This window comes from Gallinula chloropus, assembly GCF_964237585.1.
Source record: "Gallinula chloropus genome assembly, chromosome: 11".
NCBI lineage: Eukaryota > Metazoa > Chordata > Aves > Gruiformes > Rallidae > Gallinula > Gallinula chloropus.
This window is the reverse complement of record NC_140096.1, coordinates 8,068,387-8,087,463: the sequence shown is the minus strand read 5'-3', so window position 1 is coordinate 8,087,463 and position 19,077 is coordinate 8,068,387. Positions and strand designations below refer to the sequence as shown.

The following is a 19,077-nucleotide window of genomic DNA, read 5'->3' as shown; positions in this document are numbered from 1 at the left end:
AATCTCAACTATGCTTTTTTCCAACCTAATTTTCTCAGGAACTGACCCAGTTCTAGCACTTGGGAACTGGCATTCACCCTACTGGCAAATGTTTCTCATCTGTTTCAAATGATCTGTCCAGTGTGACCTTTTCTGCTTAAGTAGCTTACACAATGAAAATACATGAATACTAAAGCCTAATCTTGCATAACTCTGAAAGCAAGGCCATACATTTACCAGCAGCAAGGGAGGTTTTTCCCCCCCCCAAGTCCTTTGCAGAAAGCAAGAAGGAAACAGCCAACACCATGCAATTGCAGTGTAGGGAAACTCCCTCATAACTGCCTCACCCCTAAAATTCACAGGGTGGTCAAGGCGACAGGGTTTGTAGTACCCATTTCTGCTGCTTTTTGCATTGGAAGCATGAAAAGCAACGGGCTGTTCACTTCTTCAGTGCTCCCTGACCATGGGCAAAGACCCCATGGCTTTCTGGGGCTATTTCCCAATCAAATGCTACCAGGACAGGGGTGGGCCATGGTCTTCTTCAGAGCTCCTCTTGGTGCCCATCAGGACTGAGTGCTCTTCCTTGCTCCCTGGAGCCAGAAGCAAATATGACATAACAGCAATGGCTTCACACCCGAAAAGTGACTGTGCCTGCCCTGGGTCTGCACAGTCAACGTAGGTGTGGTCCTGCTTGAGTATGTGGTCTACCTGTGTGTGCACAGTGAAATGGAGAAGATAATGGGCAGGTGGAAAGGGGTCTGATTCTGCCTTTGCTGCTCCAAAACATTCCTCTTGTCTGCAACTGGGAAGCAATAATGTATTCCTTCAGGCATCAAACAGCGATACCATAAGTCTTGTAGATGTGCTTGGGGGGCAGTTTTCTTCCTAACAAGAAACACTTGTTCAGTTCCTGATGCTATTTCTCATGTTCTTAGTATATTTGAATTGTTTCTCAATATATCTAAATTTGGCCATGGGAAGATCCACCCTCAACCACCACCCATTGCTTGTCTGGGCACGCACATTATAGCTGCAAACTTTCTGAAACATCCTTTATTGTCTGTCCTGGAGGGGAGTTGCTGCAACCAACCTTCCCTGACTCATGCCAGCTAACATGGCAATGATCCACCCCTTTATTAGTGGTCATGGCCCTGGCTGATCCTTTAGCACAGCAACAGGCATGGTGAGAGGTTTTTTTCTCAGCCAGGTGTACTCGCAGCCAGAGCTCTCACCTGGGGCAAACCAGGTGTGGGTGAAGCACCCCCTCCTTAAAAAGGGTTCTTCAGGACAGGGATGAGGGGGTGCTCACAAGATGAGACAGGGAAGGAGGGGTGAAGCAAATGGTGACAGGTAACGCTGTACAAGGGTCATGTTGACCAGCTGTGTCGATTTGCCTGTCCCACAGGAGACGAGCGAGGGGGTGGATGGTTTAGTATTTTTCCTGTGGAGCCCTGAGAGGCAGGAGCAGCTGGACTGGCTCTGGAGCCAGCAGGCTCAAGGGAAGATGCTGTGGTGGGTCAAACTGGGGCTGGCTCTGGGTGGAGCCATGTGAACCATGGTGCTGCGGGGGCCGCGTCCCCCAGGTGCCTCCGGCAGACAGCCCGCACTGATCGTGCCATTTGGTTTTCATTTGAGCGCATCGCTCATACGTTTCAAACGTGCCTTTGACCTACTCGAGGACAGTTATAGCAACAATTAACACCAACACCTCATAAATCCTGCCCAGTACTAGCTTAGTGAAACCTCTGATCATGTGGCAACATCGCAGCGTGGCATCTGGTCCTTGACAGGCCTCTTTAAAAACCCTCCAAATTTCTCCAGAACACAAAGTTTTGAGCTGAGGAGCTCAGTGCTCTGGAGGCAGATGAGCTCCCACGCGTTTAGGGGCCCAGGTAAGAGGACTTTCTGCTGGTTTGGGGGCTTTCCCATGTGAGCAAGCCTTTGTTTATTTTTTTTTCTTTACTCCCTTTGTGAAACCACGTGAATATGTTAAAATTAACTACTGGAAATGGGAAACAAAAAGCTTCCTCTGCTAACATTCGCACACAGTCCTTGGATGCTGTTACTCACCAGCTGTGAGTTATAGCCGCTGCTTTTTCCAGGTCTGCACGCCAGCTCTCCTTATCGTTGCATCCTTGGGCTGAATTACGAGACCGCTCTGAGGCAGAGACTGATGCATACAGCCAGGTTTGTACAGACACACATTTTATGCCATATTCGATATGTTGAGCAGTAATTCCTGTCATTTCTTCTGACTGTAGCTTTTCCAGATGTTCTCATTTCACAGTGAAACAGAAAAATTGCTGGTATTGCTTATACTTACGTGGTGGAGTTGTGGGGATATTTGATGTTAATTTAAATTGAGAATTAGCTGATAAAATTGTTGTGTATTTTTTAATTGCTGCTATGTGTTACCCGTGAGAATTTCTGCTTGCCCCCCACCCGTCCCACCAGCACAACCTGTCTCCTCCAGCTCCCCTGAGCTGCATCTTTGAATGATGAGGTTTTTGGTCACACTCAGCTCTCAGATTCCCCAAGGTTCCTCTGACTTGAAGCTCTGCCATTCTGCAGACCCCCAGTTTGATATTGTCACACCGCAGCCATAGGTGCTGAGGTGTAAGCAGCCATACCAAAGCATGACCTGGGAGACCACCTTTTATGCCCAAGGCTGCACGGACAATGTGAGGCAAGTCTGTTATCTGAAAAGGGCTCAGTGATGTGTTGTGTGTTCATGTAGATTTCGCCACATTCTTACACAATCAGAGGTGAAGCAGTATCCTCATGGTTGATACCTATGTCTATATCTAATCTGTATAATATCTTTTTCTATATATATGATCTATCCCTATACCTGTATCTATATTTAAAAAGAATATACATATATTGCATTATATACATTATGCTATATTATTTCTATGCACACAAAGATAAACATACATTCTTTTTACCTGTAATCCACTTGCTTTCCATCATAGGGTAGCTGGCTGGGCTGGTGTGTCCTCCCCACCTTTAGCATGAAGTCTGAAGGAAGGTGAAGCCCTCCCTGCCCCCGAACTCTTCTATCCCTCCCTGTCATTCCCCATCTTCCCTCCAGTGCAGGGAGTGAAATCTGTGCCTTTCAAAAATTATCAGGACAGCTACAAAGACTTCTCACACAAACTCCTGCAAGCTGGGCTATTTTTTTGTTGTTGTTGGAGGGTGGATTAGAAAGGAAATTCTCTCTCTGCATTTGTTTTTTTTTCTTTTTAGTCACCAAATCCTGAAGCAGGAAAGCCAAAAGCACTAGTGACAGTTGCACAAGACCTGTCTGTTTATTGGATAAGGCAAGGCTCAGACATTCTGTTTTGGCTCTTTTTTAATGAAAATGTCATTGGTCTGAGGCGATTTTTATGGCAGGCGGGTCAGTCGCTTGGCTGCATCACTCTTTCCTCAGAAGACGCGTGGCAGACAGCTTGGTAACTCAAGTACTGGCTGACGTGCTTTCGGAGAATGTGCTTAGCTAGCCAAAAACTATTTCAAATGAAGCCAAAGTCATCCATGTGTTGCCATCCCCAAAAGTTACAAATAAAAGTCCTCTGGGAAATGATTAATCAGACTTGGTAAACAAGTAAAAAGGCGCCTGTTGTCAGTGCTCACCCTGCAGAGGGAAATGTCACCACCGATGTGCTGAATGAAGCCTTTCCACTCCACTTTATTCCTCCAGCCTCCTTGCATGAGTGACACAGGACTGCTTTCCTGACGCTGTGCGCCTTCCAGCAGGAACTCCCGACGCCCTACCTCTGAATGGCTCTCCTGTGGCTTCACGCTCTCTCCCTGGCGCTGGTGTGGGGCTGTGTGGCATCCTCCTCCTACCACACTGCAGGTAAAGCCCGGCGTGCTCTTTGTGTTGCCGCCTGACGCGTGCTCCATGTTAACTCAGATCCTTTATGAAGGTAGACCTTCAACTGAACCTTTTCTTGCAGGTGTGCTGATCTATAAACCTGTAATCACTTGTGTGCTGTATTGTGTGCTTAGTGCATATTTTTCTGCCTGACTTCAAAGGGAGCGGAAACCACCTATGGCTCACACTGAATGTACTGATATAGAGCTGTCAGATATAGCTTCCACTTGGACACAGACATGCACCTGAACCTGGCCCCAGCCATATAGACTCTGCTGGGTGTAAGAGACACAAGGCTGATTATAACTGGAAAAATAATACTATTTTTTCTTAAAAATAATATTGCTCTGCAAGCTGCCATCCATTGGCAGTAGCAATTCAAGCCCCTTTGCTTCAATGTCTTTGCTTCACGGCACCCACCAGCCTCAGCTTTCTTGGCCTCCAGTAGCTGGAGCTTTGCACCCCAATCTCTCCTTCTTCAGTGAGACAGAAAGCAGGTCTGACCCTGCCTGCCGCAGCTGGTGTGTGGTGGAGCGGTGAGAACTCAGCCAGGAGAGCACTGAGCGGCTCCTTGTCCTGCCAGCCAGCCAGCACGGCAGGCTGCCAGCAAATAAGCTGCTGCCACAACAAGAAAACCAGCATTACCTTTCAAATGGGCTTCTCAATGCCTGTAAGTCACCTGCACCTTTCTGACTGGCATGGAGAAGGGCAGACAGAAGATATTGGGGGCGGGGGGGGGGGGGGGGGGTGGAGGGAGTGTGTGTGTGTGTACCTGGCAGCTGTTATTATTCCGCTGGCAAAACAGGCAGTAAATCGCAGAACCTCATGCTGCTTGCACCCCCCAAGGCACAGTGTGGCGTGGGGTGAAGCCATGGGAGGCAGGTGGGGAGGAGCAGGTGGGTTGTCATCAATGCTGCAGTGATGGCCTGAGTGTGCACGGCAGGCAGGAGCGGGTGGACATGAAGGCTGCAGCCATCTAGCCAGCACACCCTGCCTGACTCGCTGCCACGCATATCAGGTGGAGAGGTTGGGTTTTTTTTGTGTCAAGAAACACTGAGGAGCAGCTTTCTTTCAAGAGGAGATAACAAACTAGAGTATTTCTAGCCCTGAGTTCTGTACGAAGGCCATGAGCGGAACTGGTTTGTCAGGCGATGTTGTAAAAAGTGCTGAAATTAAAAAAAAACCAACAATCTAAGCCCAGAATTCAAGTCACGTCCCATCAGTAAGATTTCCCATTCCCTCTGAAATCCAGACAAACTTTATTTAAAAAAAAAATTCTGGTTACAGTTGCAGTTGTTTTGCAAAGCTGTTACTGCTTTGCTCAAGCTCAGGGAAAAGCAAATTTCAGAGCATTGCTGTTTCCATTCAGAAATCACAATTTTTGACCAATCTAATCCTCTCTTGACAGCTTATCACTGGGGTCCTCACAAAGGCATGGTTTTTGTTTCCTTGTTTGCATTGGCATGAGGCTCAGCATTTATCTGCTCAGGGTGGATAAATACTCCTGCTGAGCGCAGGGAAGTCCCGCTCCCAGCCCTGCCTGCAGATCTCCTCAGTCAGCCTGTTATGGCAATCACGTATGCCAGCCACCACAACAGGGTTTGACCCTGGGATGTGGTGTGCTTGTGATGTGGGCGCCTGGCCTTTTGCTGGCCCACATGTGCCCTCAGCCTGGGTGGTGTGATGAACACCCCTTTGCCTCCTCCCTGCTCCCTCCGAAGTGTGGCTATAAATGTCCGCTCAGGATGAGCCACTCAGTCATTTTCTAGCAGCTGCAGCACTCCCGCAGACTCCCCGTGCGCTGCTTCACGCTTTCCTGGAGCCCTTGCGTGTTTGAAAGGCCCAGGAGGTGGGTGAGACGCCCTCAATTTGCCCCTGCTCCGGCCTCCGATGCTCACCTAGAGCCCAGGCTGACCATTCTGCAACCTGCAGCCCTCTTTCCCCCACTCCGTTGTCCATGCCTGTCATGGTTTAGGACTATCAAACTCTCACCTCCAGTGGAAACATGGGACTGCCGAATGCAAGATACTGCATGCACAGGGCCATGCTCCATTGCCCCTGGATGTGCAGCAAGCCCACCACCACCCTCTGAACCCACTCTGCATTCACAGGACTCCTAGCAGGTGGGAGGGAAACAGAACAAGATGGAAGATCTAATTTTTCTCCAAATTATTAAAGTCTATCGCTCCTTGCCCCGGCACCTCCCTAAATACTTTCCCATGATGTTCTACTTTGCTATCTAAAGTAACAACAAATCTCCCACAGAGCTTTACGTGCTGGGAAAAGTGGCATCTTAGGACTGCTGACCGCAGTGTGTTTCATTTGGGAGCGTTTCCTTAGATGAAATAAATCCTCCAATTATGGTCTAGGCACAATTTCCAAGCAGCGTATTAAAATTTGATTTATATGACCGCCTTCCACTGAAAGATGTTTTCAAGGTCTGCTTTCACAACAGCTTTATTAAAAAATTAAAATTAAAAAAAATGGTGTAAATCTTGACAAAGGCATGAACAAGCTGGCAAAGAAGGCAGTGACCTGGAGGCCGGACTCAGAGAAGTGGTGGCAATGCTGGACTGAAGCTACTAGGAGATGGGCTCCAAAGCACTGTAGTAAAAGTGTATTGTGCAGTGAATATGTAGAAACCCAACTGGATAACCTCACCTTCTCTGCGGAGAAGTGGAGAAAAATGACCTTAGATGTTACAAACATTTACTTTGAACTAATAAAGCTGAAGAGCCACACAGCTCTCATCATGTGAATGACAGCCCCATGCAGCGCTGGGCTTTTAGAAGGCATGTCTTGGTATGGAATCCATCCATAATATATGTAGATTTATTGACATACAGCACCACTTTACAATAGATGAATAAAAGCTAGATTGACTGTAAAAGCACATTTTGTACAGCTGATAGGTGTCCAAAATAAGAATGATTTTAACTCTCTGCTTTTTGGCCTCTGTAGGGGTGGTTTTTTGTCTTGGTTTTTCATTAATTTTTAATATACTTGTAAGAAATATTTAAAGCAATATGGGTGGTTTGTGTCTGTTACGGTTAAGGAATATAAACTTCCCTGACAGCACGCTGTGATCTGTCATCATATATTGGTGCAGCTGCTGAACATAGTGTTTGCAAGGATACTTGTCCTGACAGTTGGTAAATATCATGAGTTAAAAGTAAGCAAATGCAGGACTTGAAAGGTTAGCCTAGGACAATAGCTTTTCTTACAACATCTTGAAAAAGAGTGTCAAAGATGTGGTGTTCTTTGTGCCTTTTCACTGGTCCTTGAAAATGCAAAAACTGTGGGTTTTTTGGGGGGCTGGGCAGGAGTAGAGCCTTTCCATGTTTGTGGAGAACACGCTATTAAATAGCCAGGGCTTTGGCCTGTACCATCAGCGCTTCCCTTCACATCCCACAGCTGCATTTGTCATCTCATCAAATTTCACAATTTCTTTTTTTTTTTTTTTTTGGTTTCTTTACACTGACACCCTGTTTTACCCTCCTCTTTGTTTTCAATGCAGTTGCTCCCCCACAAGCCCTTCAGATCACTGATCCTGGACTCTTAGGCTCCCTTGATATAGAATGGAAACCTCCTCCCAATGTACAAACCTTCAATGAATGCACAGTAAAATACAAGTTCGAATACCGCAACACTGGTGACAGGGACTGGAAGGTAAGACAAAGCATGGCTTAATCCTCTTAAGTCCAGACTATTGTTTTGCCTTTGATTCCTGTGTATATTCATGTTTGCATTTCAAGCAGGAGTGGTACCAAAGCAGTTCCAGCTTTCCATGAAAAAGCCTGACCGTTCCAGTGGTTTGAATCTTTTGCCAGATGGGAATGTGTTTTGAAATGCAGCAGCAGCCAGAGACGGGGCTATTTCTGTTCGAGGGTGTGGTGCTTGCTGCCAAAAATGATCCAATAATATCTAGTAGCATTCCCCATTGTAAAAGGAGCTACACTTTATAGAAAGCCTTTACAGGGCTTGAACTGAAACTCGGTGTCAAGAGATCCTTAGGGATACGAAGTGGTGAATAAACGAAAGATTAAATTTCATTAAATATGCTCCAACGTTGCTTTTATCCAAAAGGGTGTTCCTGATTACCATGTACTTTTGTCTTTTAGACATGGCTGGCTCTAACTCAGCTCTGTGGTAAGATCGTCAGTCTTCTCACGACATGTAACAGAGCAGTAGCAGACAGGCACAGCAGAAGGGTTGTAGGAATACATTGAGCAGCCTTGTCTAGATCATGCGTGGAGGTTGGTGGCCCTGCCTGTGGCAGTGGGGTTGGAACGCTGTGATCCTTGGGGTCCCTTCCAACCCAGACCAGTCTGTGATTCTATGATTTTGGGAGCACTTAGGAGATGAATGCTGCTCCAGTGTAGGAAGGTTAATGGAGTGGGGAGAGGAGAAACCCAGCTGTTTGGTTGGCACAAGGCACTGAGGGACACGTGAAAAATACGCCAGGGATATCCCCCAACAACCCATGATACAGATCAGTGTCCTGAAATAAAGGGGGATTGTTTGCACAATCCTAAAGCGGGAGTGCTAGAGAGCTTTCCAGCTCAGGAGAGAGGGTATAGAGAGCACGGGAGCACTCGCATCAGGTTAGCAGTGCTGTGGACCCCAGCCTCTTGCTGTGAATGGTTCCCACGTGTTCTGCATCAGCTGGTCATCTGCTTCAGACACCTGAGGCAGCAGAGGCAAGGCTTCCAGGCTGTGCTCAGCCACCACAAAAACAGGCTTTGGCCCTGCCATCCCATGGATGCCTGCGGAGGTGGAAGAGGACAGTGCCTCCCACCTGTCTCAGCTCTGGATTGCAGTTGGAAGGGTATAGAAAGGGTGTCTTTGACCTGACACTGGTCACGATGCACATCACACGCCCAGCCATGCAGCAGTGTGCAGCTGTGCAGATTCTCTTTTGATGAATTAAGTGTTGTTTAAAAAGCACAAAGGAAAAATATAATAGAAGTTTAAAAAAACATGTCAGAAGCCCCTAAATCAAAAGTAATAATCGTGCCTTGTACAAGGAAGATCTAAAAAGTCGAAATAAGTTATCCCTGGTGTCTTGCCAAAACCTTGACCCCAGATAAGGTCATGAAAAAGAGTCTGTCCAAAAAAAAGAAATCCATGGGTCATCAGCAGAACCAAGAGTCATTGATGTCTGTCAGAAACACATGGCTCAACGTGGCTCTTACACTCTGGTGCTGCTGACAGAAAGCCTGACTGTGGGCTGTGTCATAGCAGCTCTTGCTGCAGGATATGTATGCATTTTATGGCATGTTCCTTCTGTCCATGTATGAGACAGATGTGACACCATCTCTCTCATTGTTTTTTGTAACTCTTGCCAACTTATTTTTCCCTTGTGCAAAGTAAGGGGAAGTAAGTCTGAGAAAAAAAGAAGAAAAATAAAAAGAAAAACAATCCAAAAAGAAGAAAGACAAGCCTTCAGAGAGGATGCCTAAAAAGTCGTGTGAAGAGCTAAGCCTAGTGGCATGTGGTGGTGAGCCCATGCTGCACTGCCTGGTTGCTGCTCCATCCCTACAGGGTGTGGTTGTGCTTCCCATGAGATCCATCAGTTACAAGACTCATTGTTCCTTTCGTTTCTGATTAGTTTACATCATTAGCAAGTGCCTTTTATCTGGATTTAGGGCAGTAGCCTTGTCAGACCCTCCTGAGTGCTCCTGGCTGTTGTCCTGTGGGGTGGAGGGACTCAGAGCCGGCGAAGCTCGGCAGAGCAAGTAGTACCAGAGTGCTGGAGAAGCACTGGGCAGGAGAAGCAGGACAGAAATGCAAAGAAACTTTAAAGCACATAAATGAATGTACTCTGAGCTGGAGCAGGAGCAGTAGTAGCTAACTCTGCATCCCACTTAGTGACAAAAGAGGTGCTTATAAAGTCTGTCTTTCAACCAGGTTATTTTTACTAGGAAGCTAAAATTCAGAGTTGGATTTGACCTCAGCAGGACTGCTGAAGTGAAGGTACAGACACTGCTCGAAGGACGCTGTACCAATGACATGGAGGTGCAAAGTGACTGGATTTATGCTACTTTTCAGGTCCCATTGCAAGGTTAGGAGCAGCCTTTGGTACCTGGTGTGATTTTGCACTTTGCATGAGCCTGTTGCATGAAGCACTGCTGGCCTGAGGGTTGCTGGATGGATGAGCCCATTGCAGGGCTCGTTGAGGTATAAAACACCAGAACATCTCTGCTTCTACTGGCTGCGGTTGTGGTTACTGGATACTTGGGTCTTGTTTCCTTCTGCCTGTATGCCAGCTCTGCTGGGTTTTCCCTGCACGAGTTGCACTGCTGAATGGAAAGGTCAGTAATGCATCTTTCTGCTTTAAGTACAGCGAACTGGCTTTTATAGGAACCAGACCACTTGGCAGCAAAACTACCTAATAATGGTGACTGGCTGCCTTTCCTTTTGTCTTTCAGCTGCAGCATGCAATTGCTTAAAGGTGTAAAATGATATTTCCTCTGGGCCTGACTGGTACATTGTTAAGTAGTGGTTATTTCCCTTCTCATTTGACAGGAAAGCTGGAATCAGAGGTTCAGAACTTCCACTGCATCTATCATGACTGGGAATACCTCAAGTGCACTTGGCAGCCAGGTCTCCTTGCTCCACACAGTGTACATTATGGACTATTTTATTGGTATGTAGCAGCAAAATAGAAAAAACATCCAGTCAGCAGTCAAGTGAACCTCTCAGAGTACTAAAATACCATGGCAAACATGCTTTTAAGGCTGGCAATGCTATTACATGATCCACCCAGAATGACCAGAAATAATGCTCTAAGCAACGTGTTCCTTCTGGCAAGGAAATACCAAATCCCTGCTTCTTTCTTAACATCAGGCTCTTGCTGACCTTCTACAGGGACTGCATTCTCCCCTCTGTTCCCTTTTACTCATCCCTCACCTCCCTGGAGTGCTTTCTGCATGTTGTCCATCACCAGGCTTTGTGTCTTCCCTTTCCAGAATGTACCTGAACCATTCTGGCTGCACATTTCCTTTGAGCACAGATCTCTACAGTGTAGGTTCAGCAGGAGGTTATCAAGCTCAGTTAACCCTATACAGAGAGCAGGGCTTCTTGGCAACTAACAGTTATACTCTATAAACATATTTTCTTAGCCTTAGTACATCTCATACAGGTAAACATGCTGCCAAAAGTAGTAATAATGCAGGATTCTCAGTTGTCTGTATATTGCTGCTTAATGTTTTGGTTCTGCAAGAAAACAAAAGCTACATTTGGTGGTTTTGGATGAACTAAATACCACATTTGTGCTCCAATTCCTATGATACTATGGTAAGGGTGACTAGTTAGGAAATTATTTGGTTTCATGCCTTTGGGCTACATGTAGAAAACAATAGCTGCTTTTTAAAAATAGTTTCCATGTTGCTCTTGGAAATAGTCCTCAAAGCAGAAACACCAATCTAAAGCCATTTTGCTAACTATAAAGATCTGCTTGAAGGAAACCACAGAAATTTGTTGTTTGTTCCTAAAAAAAAAAAAACCTCCAAAACACCTCATCAAACTCACCCATATTTAACTGCCTGTAACATTGGATCTGGGTCCTATTGTATATTGAGTGAGTAAGAACACAGCCACAGCACCCTTTGATCTTTGTGACTTAATGCTTATAGCACTCCCCATGAAGTTTTTCCCCCAGACATAATGTGCTGTGCAGGGAGACTTTCATTAGTTGTGGAGCAGAAAGGCCACACTGAGCCCTGCCTCATCAACCCTGAAGGAGCTTTAAAAGGTAATATGAAACACTGCTTGGTATTTCCAGGATGGGGGCAGCAGCTAAACTTTGGAGAATGGCCCCTGAAGCCAGAAGGCAGTTTGAGAGGACAGGGTTGTGGCTGCATAGAAGCCACTAATCAGCAAACCCCTTTCTTGCTCCCACCCCTGGGTTTCCATTGCACGCCCATGTAGATGCACGGGACATACCTGCAATCAGCCATAGCAGCTCATTAACACTCATTACATTCATGGCACAAGTCACCTGCCACAAACTGCTGCATTTGGCTTGGGAGGAGACCTCTGTGCAACTCCAGAATTGGTGGTTGGTGGTGCCCAATGGGAGGATGGGTGTCTCTGTGAATAGGCCAGATCCTGCCCTGGCTTCACTCACGCAGTGGCAGCTGTGAGTCCTCCTGTGTGGGCTTGGGGAGAGGCTGACACGACCTACAAACCAACCAGGGAAGCCATCTGTGCATGTCACGTTGGTTTTTTTTACCCTCCCCACACTTTTCCCATAGCAGGAGTCCAGGTGACCAACGCATAACACTGCACTCTGGGACACTCACCAAAGGCAAAGGGTGGGTGGGCTGTAGGTGACAGTCAAGGCTTAGGGCCAATCTGAAAAAAAAAGTCCTTACACAAGTAGTAACTGCCATGGGTTTGGTTATCTTTTCTCTTTCTCTTTTCCTACTACACTTTAGGTACGAGGGGCTGGACCACGCCGTGCAGTGTGATGACTACATTCAGGATCACGGCATAAACATCGGCTGCGTGTTGCAAAACCTGAGCCAGGCAGAATATAAGGATCTGAGCATTTGTGTCAATGGTTCGGCAGCTGCCACTCTGCTACGGCCGTTGTATGTCACCCTTCGCCTTCACAACCTAGGTAACAGTGGCAGGAGAGCAACAGGCCTCTGGGGATCCAAATGGCCACCATGCACCCAATGCACATGTCTTTCATGAGGGGCTTCAAACCAATGTGCACACTTATAGATGGGTGTCTGGTTGGATTTCCCTTGGAGAAGGCAAGTGCCACATGGGCATGTGCCACACAGGGCAGTTTCCAGCTATGTTTGCAGGCAAGCAGCACCACTCAGCACCCATCCTGAAGGGTCAGTGGCTGCCTCCATGTTCTGGGCTCGGCAGCTGGACAGCTTGGGACATAAATGGTCTGCTGGGCAGATGGCAGAGCAGCTATGGGATTGTTGGCTCTAGCAGCACTGCCACGGAGGTGGCTTCGTTTATTCTTGCTGGAACTGAAAATGCTGCTCTGCTCCTGCAAGCACAGGACAGATCTTTGGGCTTTGCTGTTCAAACCAAGCTAGGGGCTGGAGAGAACTGACTGCAAGGTGTGGTGGGGTCTGCCAGAGCAAAGGTGGATTTCAAACCCATCAGAGACAGTAAAAGGAAGCAAAGCATAGCATAATGTACAACCTGATGCACGTACTCGCTCTTTATGCTGATGCATTTGCCCACATGTAAACGCAGGGGATAAGTAGCTAGTCTGCCAGTTAAGCCACTGGACTAATAAACAGGATTTCTGTATTCAGTTAGTGCTGCCATCTGCTTCATGTGTGGCTTTGGGTGTGTGACATAAACCAAAGCCTCTCTTGGGGTGCAGTGTCAGGCCAGTACTGCTGCAGTGTCCTGCTGCAGGGGCTGAGGCTGCCCTCACAGCACAGGGAGAGCTGAACAGCCACACTGTCAGGGGAGCTTACACCCCAGCATTTCATAAACCCCACAAGGACCTAGCCCAGCCCATGTATCAAGTTAAAAACCCACCCAATCCACCATCCTCCAGTGCCATCTCTGCTCCTGCAGCAGGCTGATAGCTGTGGGTCCTCAGAAATCCCATCAACAGGAAAAAGGGGTGGAGGTTGTCAGTGATTAACCAAAGCCTTTCCCACCGGGAGATGTTTGACTGTACCTCTTGATCTTCTCTCTCTTTGTTCTCCCCCCAGCAAAGCCCTCACCCCCGAAGCAGCTAGTGGTTTCCATGTCTGCATCAGAGGAGCTTCACGTGGCGTGGAGCCCACCGGGTGGCGAAACACCGCGCCAGTGCCTGGAGTACGAGGTCCAGCTGGCAGAAGATCAGGGGGAGGCCAAGGCTGCCTGGGCGGTAGGGACAGCACACACTGTTCCCCAGGGAGGGGAAGGGGAGGGGGAGCCCTGCATGATGGCTGGCAGAGGGGAGGCATGCCAGAAAACTGGGGTTCAGACCCTGTGTGTGGCCAGTGCGGAGATGTTAGCTGGTGGAAAAAGCTGATCCATTGCACATGTTCCTATGGAACACCCTCACCTCCAGGCACAGCGTTTCCTTTACCAGTAAGAGTGTCTTGAGTGATCCTTCCTCAGGCCTCCTGCTGTTATAGCAGAAAGATGTCATCACAGAAATTTAAAAGGTGCTGTGATTTGTTTTCTTCAGTAGAGTGGCAGAACTTGGTCCAATGAAAGCACAACTCTAATCTCACCAAAGTAGCCCGGGACACTACACGCCCTTTATGCACAGTGCTTTTTCCTTGTGCATTATCCAGGTGCAGTTTTGATTGATAGCAAAAAAATGCCAAGAATTAGTTAATCAAAAGGGACATTTTTTCTTTAATTGTCATAGTCTATGCATGACTCAGCTAATTTAATGAGATATTGCATAAATTTACAGGCACAAATGGCAACATATGTGATAGGACCCCCTAAAATGTATGCATTTTCAGTAGATTAATCTCCACAATCATCTTATTGGCATTAGCTGGTCCAAAACTATTATGAAATGATTTAAAATTGCCAAAATCATAGCCTTAGGGTTTGCAGAGCCTGGAGACTATGTTCAGATACATCAGGCCACAGGTGGTGGCATGTAATTCCTTGACATTTGCTCTCTCTCTGTTTTGTTTCTCAGTCCGTGTCAACCCAAATGGAGACTGCTTTAACAATACCCAGGGCAAATCAAAGCCGTGTTTCATGTGTTCGTGTCAGGGGGAGGACGAATATTTTCTGTGCTGACCAGGGCTTTTGGAGTGAATGGACACAGGAGTGTTTCTCTGGTATGGAACCCTCAGTAATCAGAGTTTCTTTTGCATCCTTTATAAAGCCTGTTTGGGACCAAGCAGTGGTGGTTGTCATGGGCATCTGCTGGTGTCCAGCACTGGAGGTTGGATCCTGGTTTAGTTACACCCTCAACATACTCCAGCACTGCCATTCCCACAGCCTGGAATTGCCCATGCACTTGGCAGACAAGCCCCAAAACGAGTGTTTCTGCACAGACACCTCTCCCTGCTGCACAGCAATGGCTGTGATGGAGGAGCCGCTGCTTTTGGGAGAGAGGGTACTCGGGGTCTCTCTGCAGGGCATCCTTTTGGCTGCACCCACCACGGGTCAGATCCTTCCCACCCTGCAGCCTGTGCAGGCAGTGCACACGGGCTTTGCTGCAAGATGCAGAAGGCAGGGAAGAGGCACACAGTGGTTGCTACATAGAAATGCAGGATATACTGCCACCCTGAAGGAGCATGTTACCCTATACAGTAACCTACACTTAGCATATATTTGTAATGAATAAATAAACGTAGGGTAACAAACCTGGACATGCTGAGTTTGGATCTGAGCCCAAGCTTTGTATGGGGTAATACGACCTGTTCTGAAAGCTTTTCTTATTTGCTGCCATTTATCTTTGCAGTGCTCAGAAAAGAGGACAAGCAGCTATTTATCCTCATCCCAGTCATTCTGAGTTTGTCAACTAGCCTCATAATATTTATGTTGATTGGTCAGTGCAAGAAAAGGTAAGCACCAAGGCAGCCTGTCCATGCGATGTACTTCCACGTGTCTCAGACCACAGTTACATTAAATACTAACAGCCAAACATTAATAGATGTTCTAAGACTGGATGCCAAACAACAGTTTATTTTCAGGAAGCAGCCATGTGAGTGTGGCTGCTTGTGATAGGAAATGCCTCTCAGCAGCCCATAAGCTCACAGCAGAGACCCAAATCCTGCTCATAGGAGCCCAGGCTGCTTCTGTAAAGTGCAGCAAAGCTATTAGTACACACAACAGCATGGATAATGCCATTGCCTTGCCCAAAACTGCTCAGGCAGCAGAGATTTGTACTGGTTGTGTTAAAGAAGTGCCATTTTTATGGGCTACTGTCTTGTTCACTTTGTGCTGCCATCCCAGTTGTTTGCATTCATGTCAATGATGACACATTGTGGGAAGCAGATGCAGTGGATGAATTTGCCCATATCCAAAGTACTGGTTCTGATGGAATTTCCTTCAGGTCTGAGGGATCACTTAGATAAAATGATCCCCTGGTACTGATACTATCTTCTATCTTATGGCCATACAGTGTAAACAAGGGGTGGTAGCAATTCTAGTATGCCTTTTAAGGCATCACTGATGAGGGAGGACTGGCTTTAGAAGTACCATCATGTTCTCCTCAGAGATGAACTAACACCTATTTGGTAGTTGAAGAGTCTGGGACACAGACTCCTCCATCTTTGTTTTGCATCTATTCCCTTTTCAAATGTGGGGATTTTTTGGTGAAATTTGATCAAAATGTAGATGCTAGTAAGGAAACTGTGGAAAGCAAAATGCTTCCCACATTGCCACTGGGATGTGACAATGTGTGACAGGGATACTGTAGTGTGTCCCCAGCTGTCTCCCAGTGCTGGGAATAACAGTGTGTGCCCATTTCAGATCCCCAGCAGGAAAGCCATTGCACACATCGGTGGGATGCTAACTCTGCTTGTGACGGCTGTACTGCTTGTGTTTGATGGATTGCTCTTGGAACATCACCCCAAGGACAGCTGAGAAGCCCCGAGCTTTCTGTAGCCCACGTGGGTCTTCCCCACCTGCTGCCATCTGTGAGGCTGGTTGTTACATTTCAAGTCCTCAACAGGCCCAGGAAAACATTGGAGGAGTTTTAAACTGAGTCTGGAGCAAGCTGTTTCTGCTAACAAGATAAGAGAGAAAAGGAGGCAGAGGAAACTACCAGGAATAAAGATACCATGTTGCTCTTTGGGTTTGTTTATTTTTTTAAGGACTGTAGAAACCTGCCACCAGGACACACACTCAAGGGAAGCACCTCACACAGTGCTAGGTATAAATGCCTGCATCTAGCCACTCTACCCCACTCCACTCTCACCACGTCTTCCTAGTCCCCAAATACTGAGCCTGCTGAGAGCATCTGAATGCTAAACGTGAGCTACTTGAGCTATTTATTTCATTTACTGATATGCCTTAGCTGTTGCAAAGCTGAAGAGGGGAAGCCTTGAGTAAAACTTTTGCTTTTAAAAGGCACGATCACAGCTGCTGCAGACAGATGCTTCCGAAGAGAAGTGAGAGTTACGCTGGCAAAGGCAGTACGGGCACTTCTTTAGGAAGTGGGTGCTGGTACCAGAACTCAGTGATGCAACCAAGATGTCTCTCAACATGATGCATTCAGCTGATGAAATTGCTGACTGATTTTTAAGCAAGCATTTCCTATGATGATTTAAAAAATTTTAAAATACAAATAAAAAAATCAGCACTAGATGACACACTGTCCTTCAAGTCTATTCTGTGGGGTGTTTTTTTTTTTGGTCAAAGAACTGACCAACTCAGTCCCAGATGTTTAGGGTGGTTTCATTTAATCTGAACAACCCAGAAAACGTATTTTCTTGCGGGAGCATTTATTCAAAATGGGGATTTCTAGTGAAGAGTGGAAGCTCAGAGAGAAAATCAACTCTGCATCAATCAGCTATGTAAAGAAAGCCATGCTAATCCAATCAGGCACAAGCAGCACAGCAAGTGCTGTCTTACACATCCAACTGCCAAGTTATTCAGTCACTCTCAGCTGCTTCCACTGCTAAACGGTTAAAACTCCCATGTTACTAGGAAGCAACCAAAGGAGGAAATGCACAGACTGGAGACGAAATGAAATTTCCTGGCTGTTGTTATTTTTACAAGCCACAGCCTTTGCCTCTGCTGTCTCCTGGCCAACCAGCATGGGATAGCTTTACTTTTAAAATTACCTGTGAGCGTGCAATGGGCACTGAAACACTGTGCTCTGCCTTGGTGAATGCAGCACATCAGCAATAGAGAAGGGAGCTGGACTTGCAAGGCACTGACTGATAAAACAGAGAAGGTGAAAAGAAGCAGGAATAAAGCTCATTTGGCCCACAAGCAGCCCCCAGCCCCAGCTCAGGCAGATCTGGCCTGCAGACATCTCCAAAACACAGCCACCAGAGCATTCAAGGGAATGCAGGGTTCAGATAACAGTCCAGATGCAGGAGGCTCAGGACAGAATTTCTTCTGCTCAATGGGAGAGAGCAGCTCCTTGCTCGGCACCTTCCCCTCCCTGGTCTGCAGCAGAGTCTCTGCAGTGACAAGGGGCACAGCCCTATGCCCCAGCCAGCACACAACAAATACTTTGCTCAAATACTTTGCTCAGACTTGCTCTGCTGTCTGGGCTGTGCATGCCTTCCTGCAGAGTGAGGGGCCATCAGGGCAGGGCAGTCTCAGGGGAAGGGGTGACAAGGGTGGATCTCTCGCTCTGCAAGAGCAGAGATACTCAGCCAAGCTCGTTTTAGGGTTTTGGGGAACTCCCAGGAACTAGATAAGTTTGGCACATCCAGAACTGGGTAGCATTTGAATTATGGGTTTTCAGAACTGCCATGGGGGCAACAGTTCTTTCATTGATAGTAACGGTTAAAACCAGAAAAAGAACTGGAGAAAACTATGGGAAGAGTCCCATTGAGATTTGCCATTACTGGAAATAAGCCCTAGAAGGTCTCTGATGTTCTGCCAGCCTCTTAAACAGGTTAAACATCTTCTAAACACATGAGTGCACTGTGAACCTACCCCAGGGAAAAGAGAGGCCGGGAGCTAGAGCCCACCTGTGACATCTGATGTGGTCTTAACCCACTTCACTCTGCAGGAATGCTGCCCATTGGGGTGGGCCAAATGATGCAGCACCCCTGACCTGATGGATGGGTTTAAGCTGGGTTAAAGTTTCTACCCTAATTTTGTCAAAAAAAAAAAAAAAAGAGGTAAGAAGGGAATAAGATTGAAGAGAATGGGTGCAGGTAAGAGGTGGTAAAGGAAGAGCTGTTGTACTTCCACAGCTAGAACTCACCCCAAAAAAGATCAGAGTTATTTTAGTAACCGCAAAATATAAAAGTTAGGCTGAAGCCTGCCTAGAAACCTGCCTAGTAACAGAATGATAAATTAAGTACATCTCCTTATGATATCTGAGTGCTGCAGCTTTACCGGAGTGTTTAGATAAGGAAAGCTGGGCTTGGTCCTGGCACAGGGATCCCCACTCCCCAAACTCACCCCCAGCAGAGGGTCCTTACTGCAGAAGGAGCAAGATGCACACACAAACACACCCACACACCCGCCTGCTTTTTCACAGTATCACATCTGTAGCATGTGCAAAATTTAATCCTAATAGGTGGCCAGCTGCTTGCCCTTCCTAACGTCCTGAACCCTGCTAGAACTCCAGTAGTAGG

The 19,077-nt window shown here is 47.0% G+C and overlaps 1 protein-coding gene across 1 annotated transcript; it reads left to right on the top strand.

Moving 5' to 3' along the window:
- The first annotated feature begins 3,638 nt into the window (after positions 1-3,638).
- On the top strand, positions 3,639-17,116 carry IL13RA2 (interleukin 13 receptor subunit alpha 2). Its single transcript, XM_084269205.1, has 9 exons — positions 3,639-3,841; positions 7,377-7,528; positions 9,770-9,923; positions 10,388-10,508; positions 12,301-12,485; positions 13,561-13,718; positions 14,496-14,640; positions 15,270-15,372; positions 16,283-17,116. The coding sequence occupies exons 1-9, from the start codon at positions 3,763-3,765 to the stop codon at positions 16,323-16,325; spliced, it is 1,140 nt and encodes a 379-aa protein (XP_084125331.1). The 5' UTR covers positions 3,639-3,762; the 3' UTR covers positions 16,326-17,116.
- Positions 17,117-19,077: the final 1,961 nt, after the last annotated feature.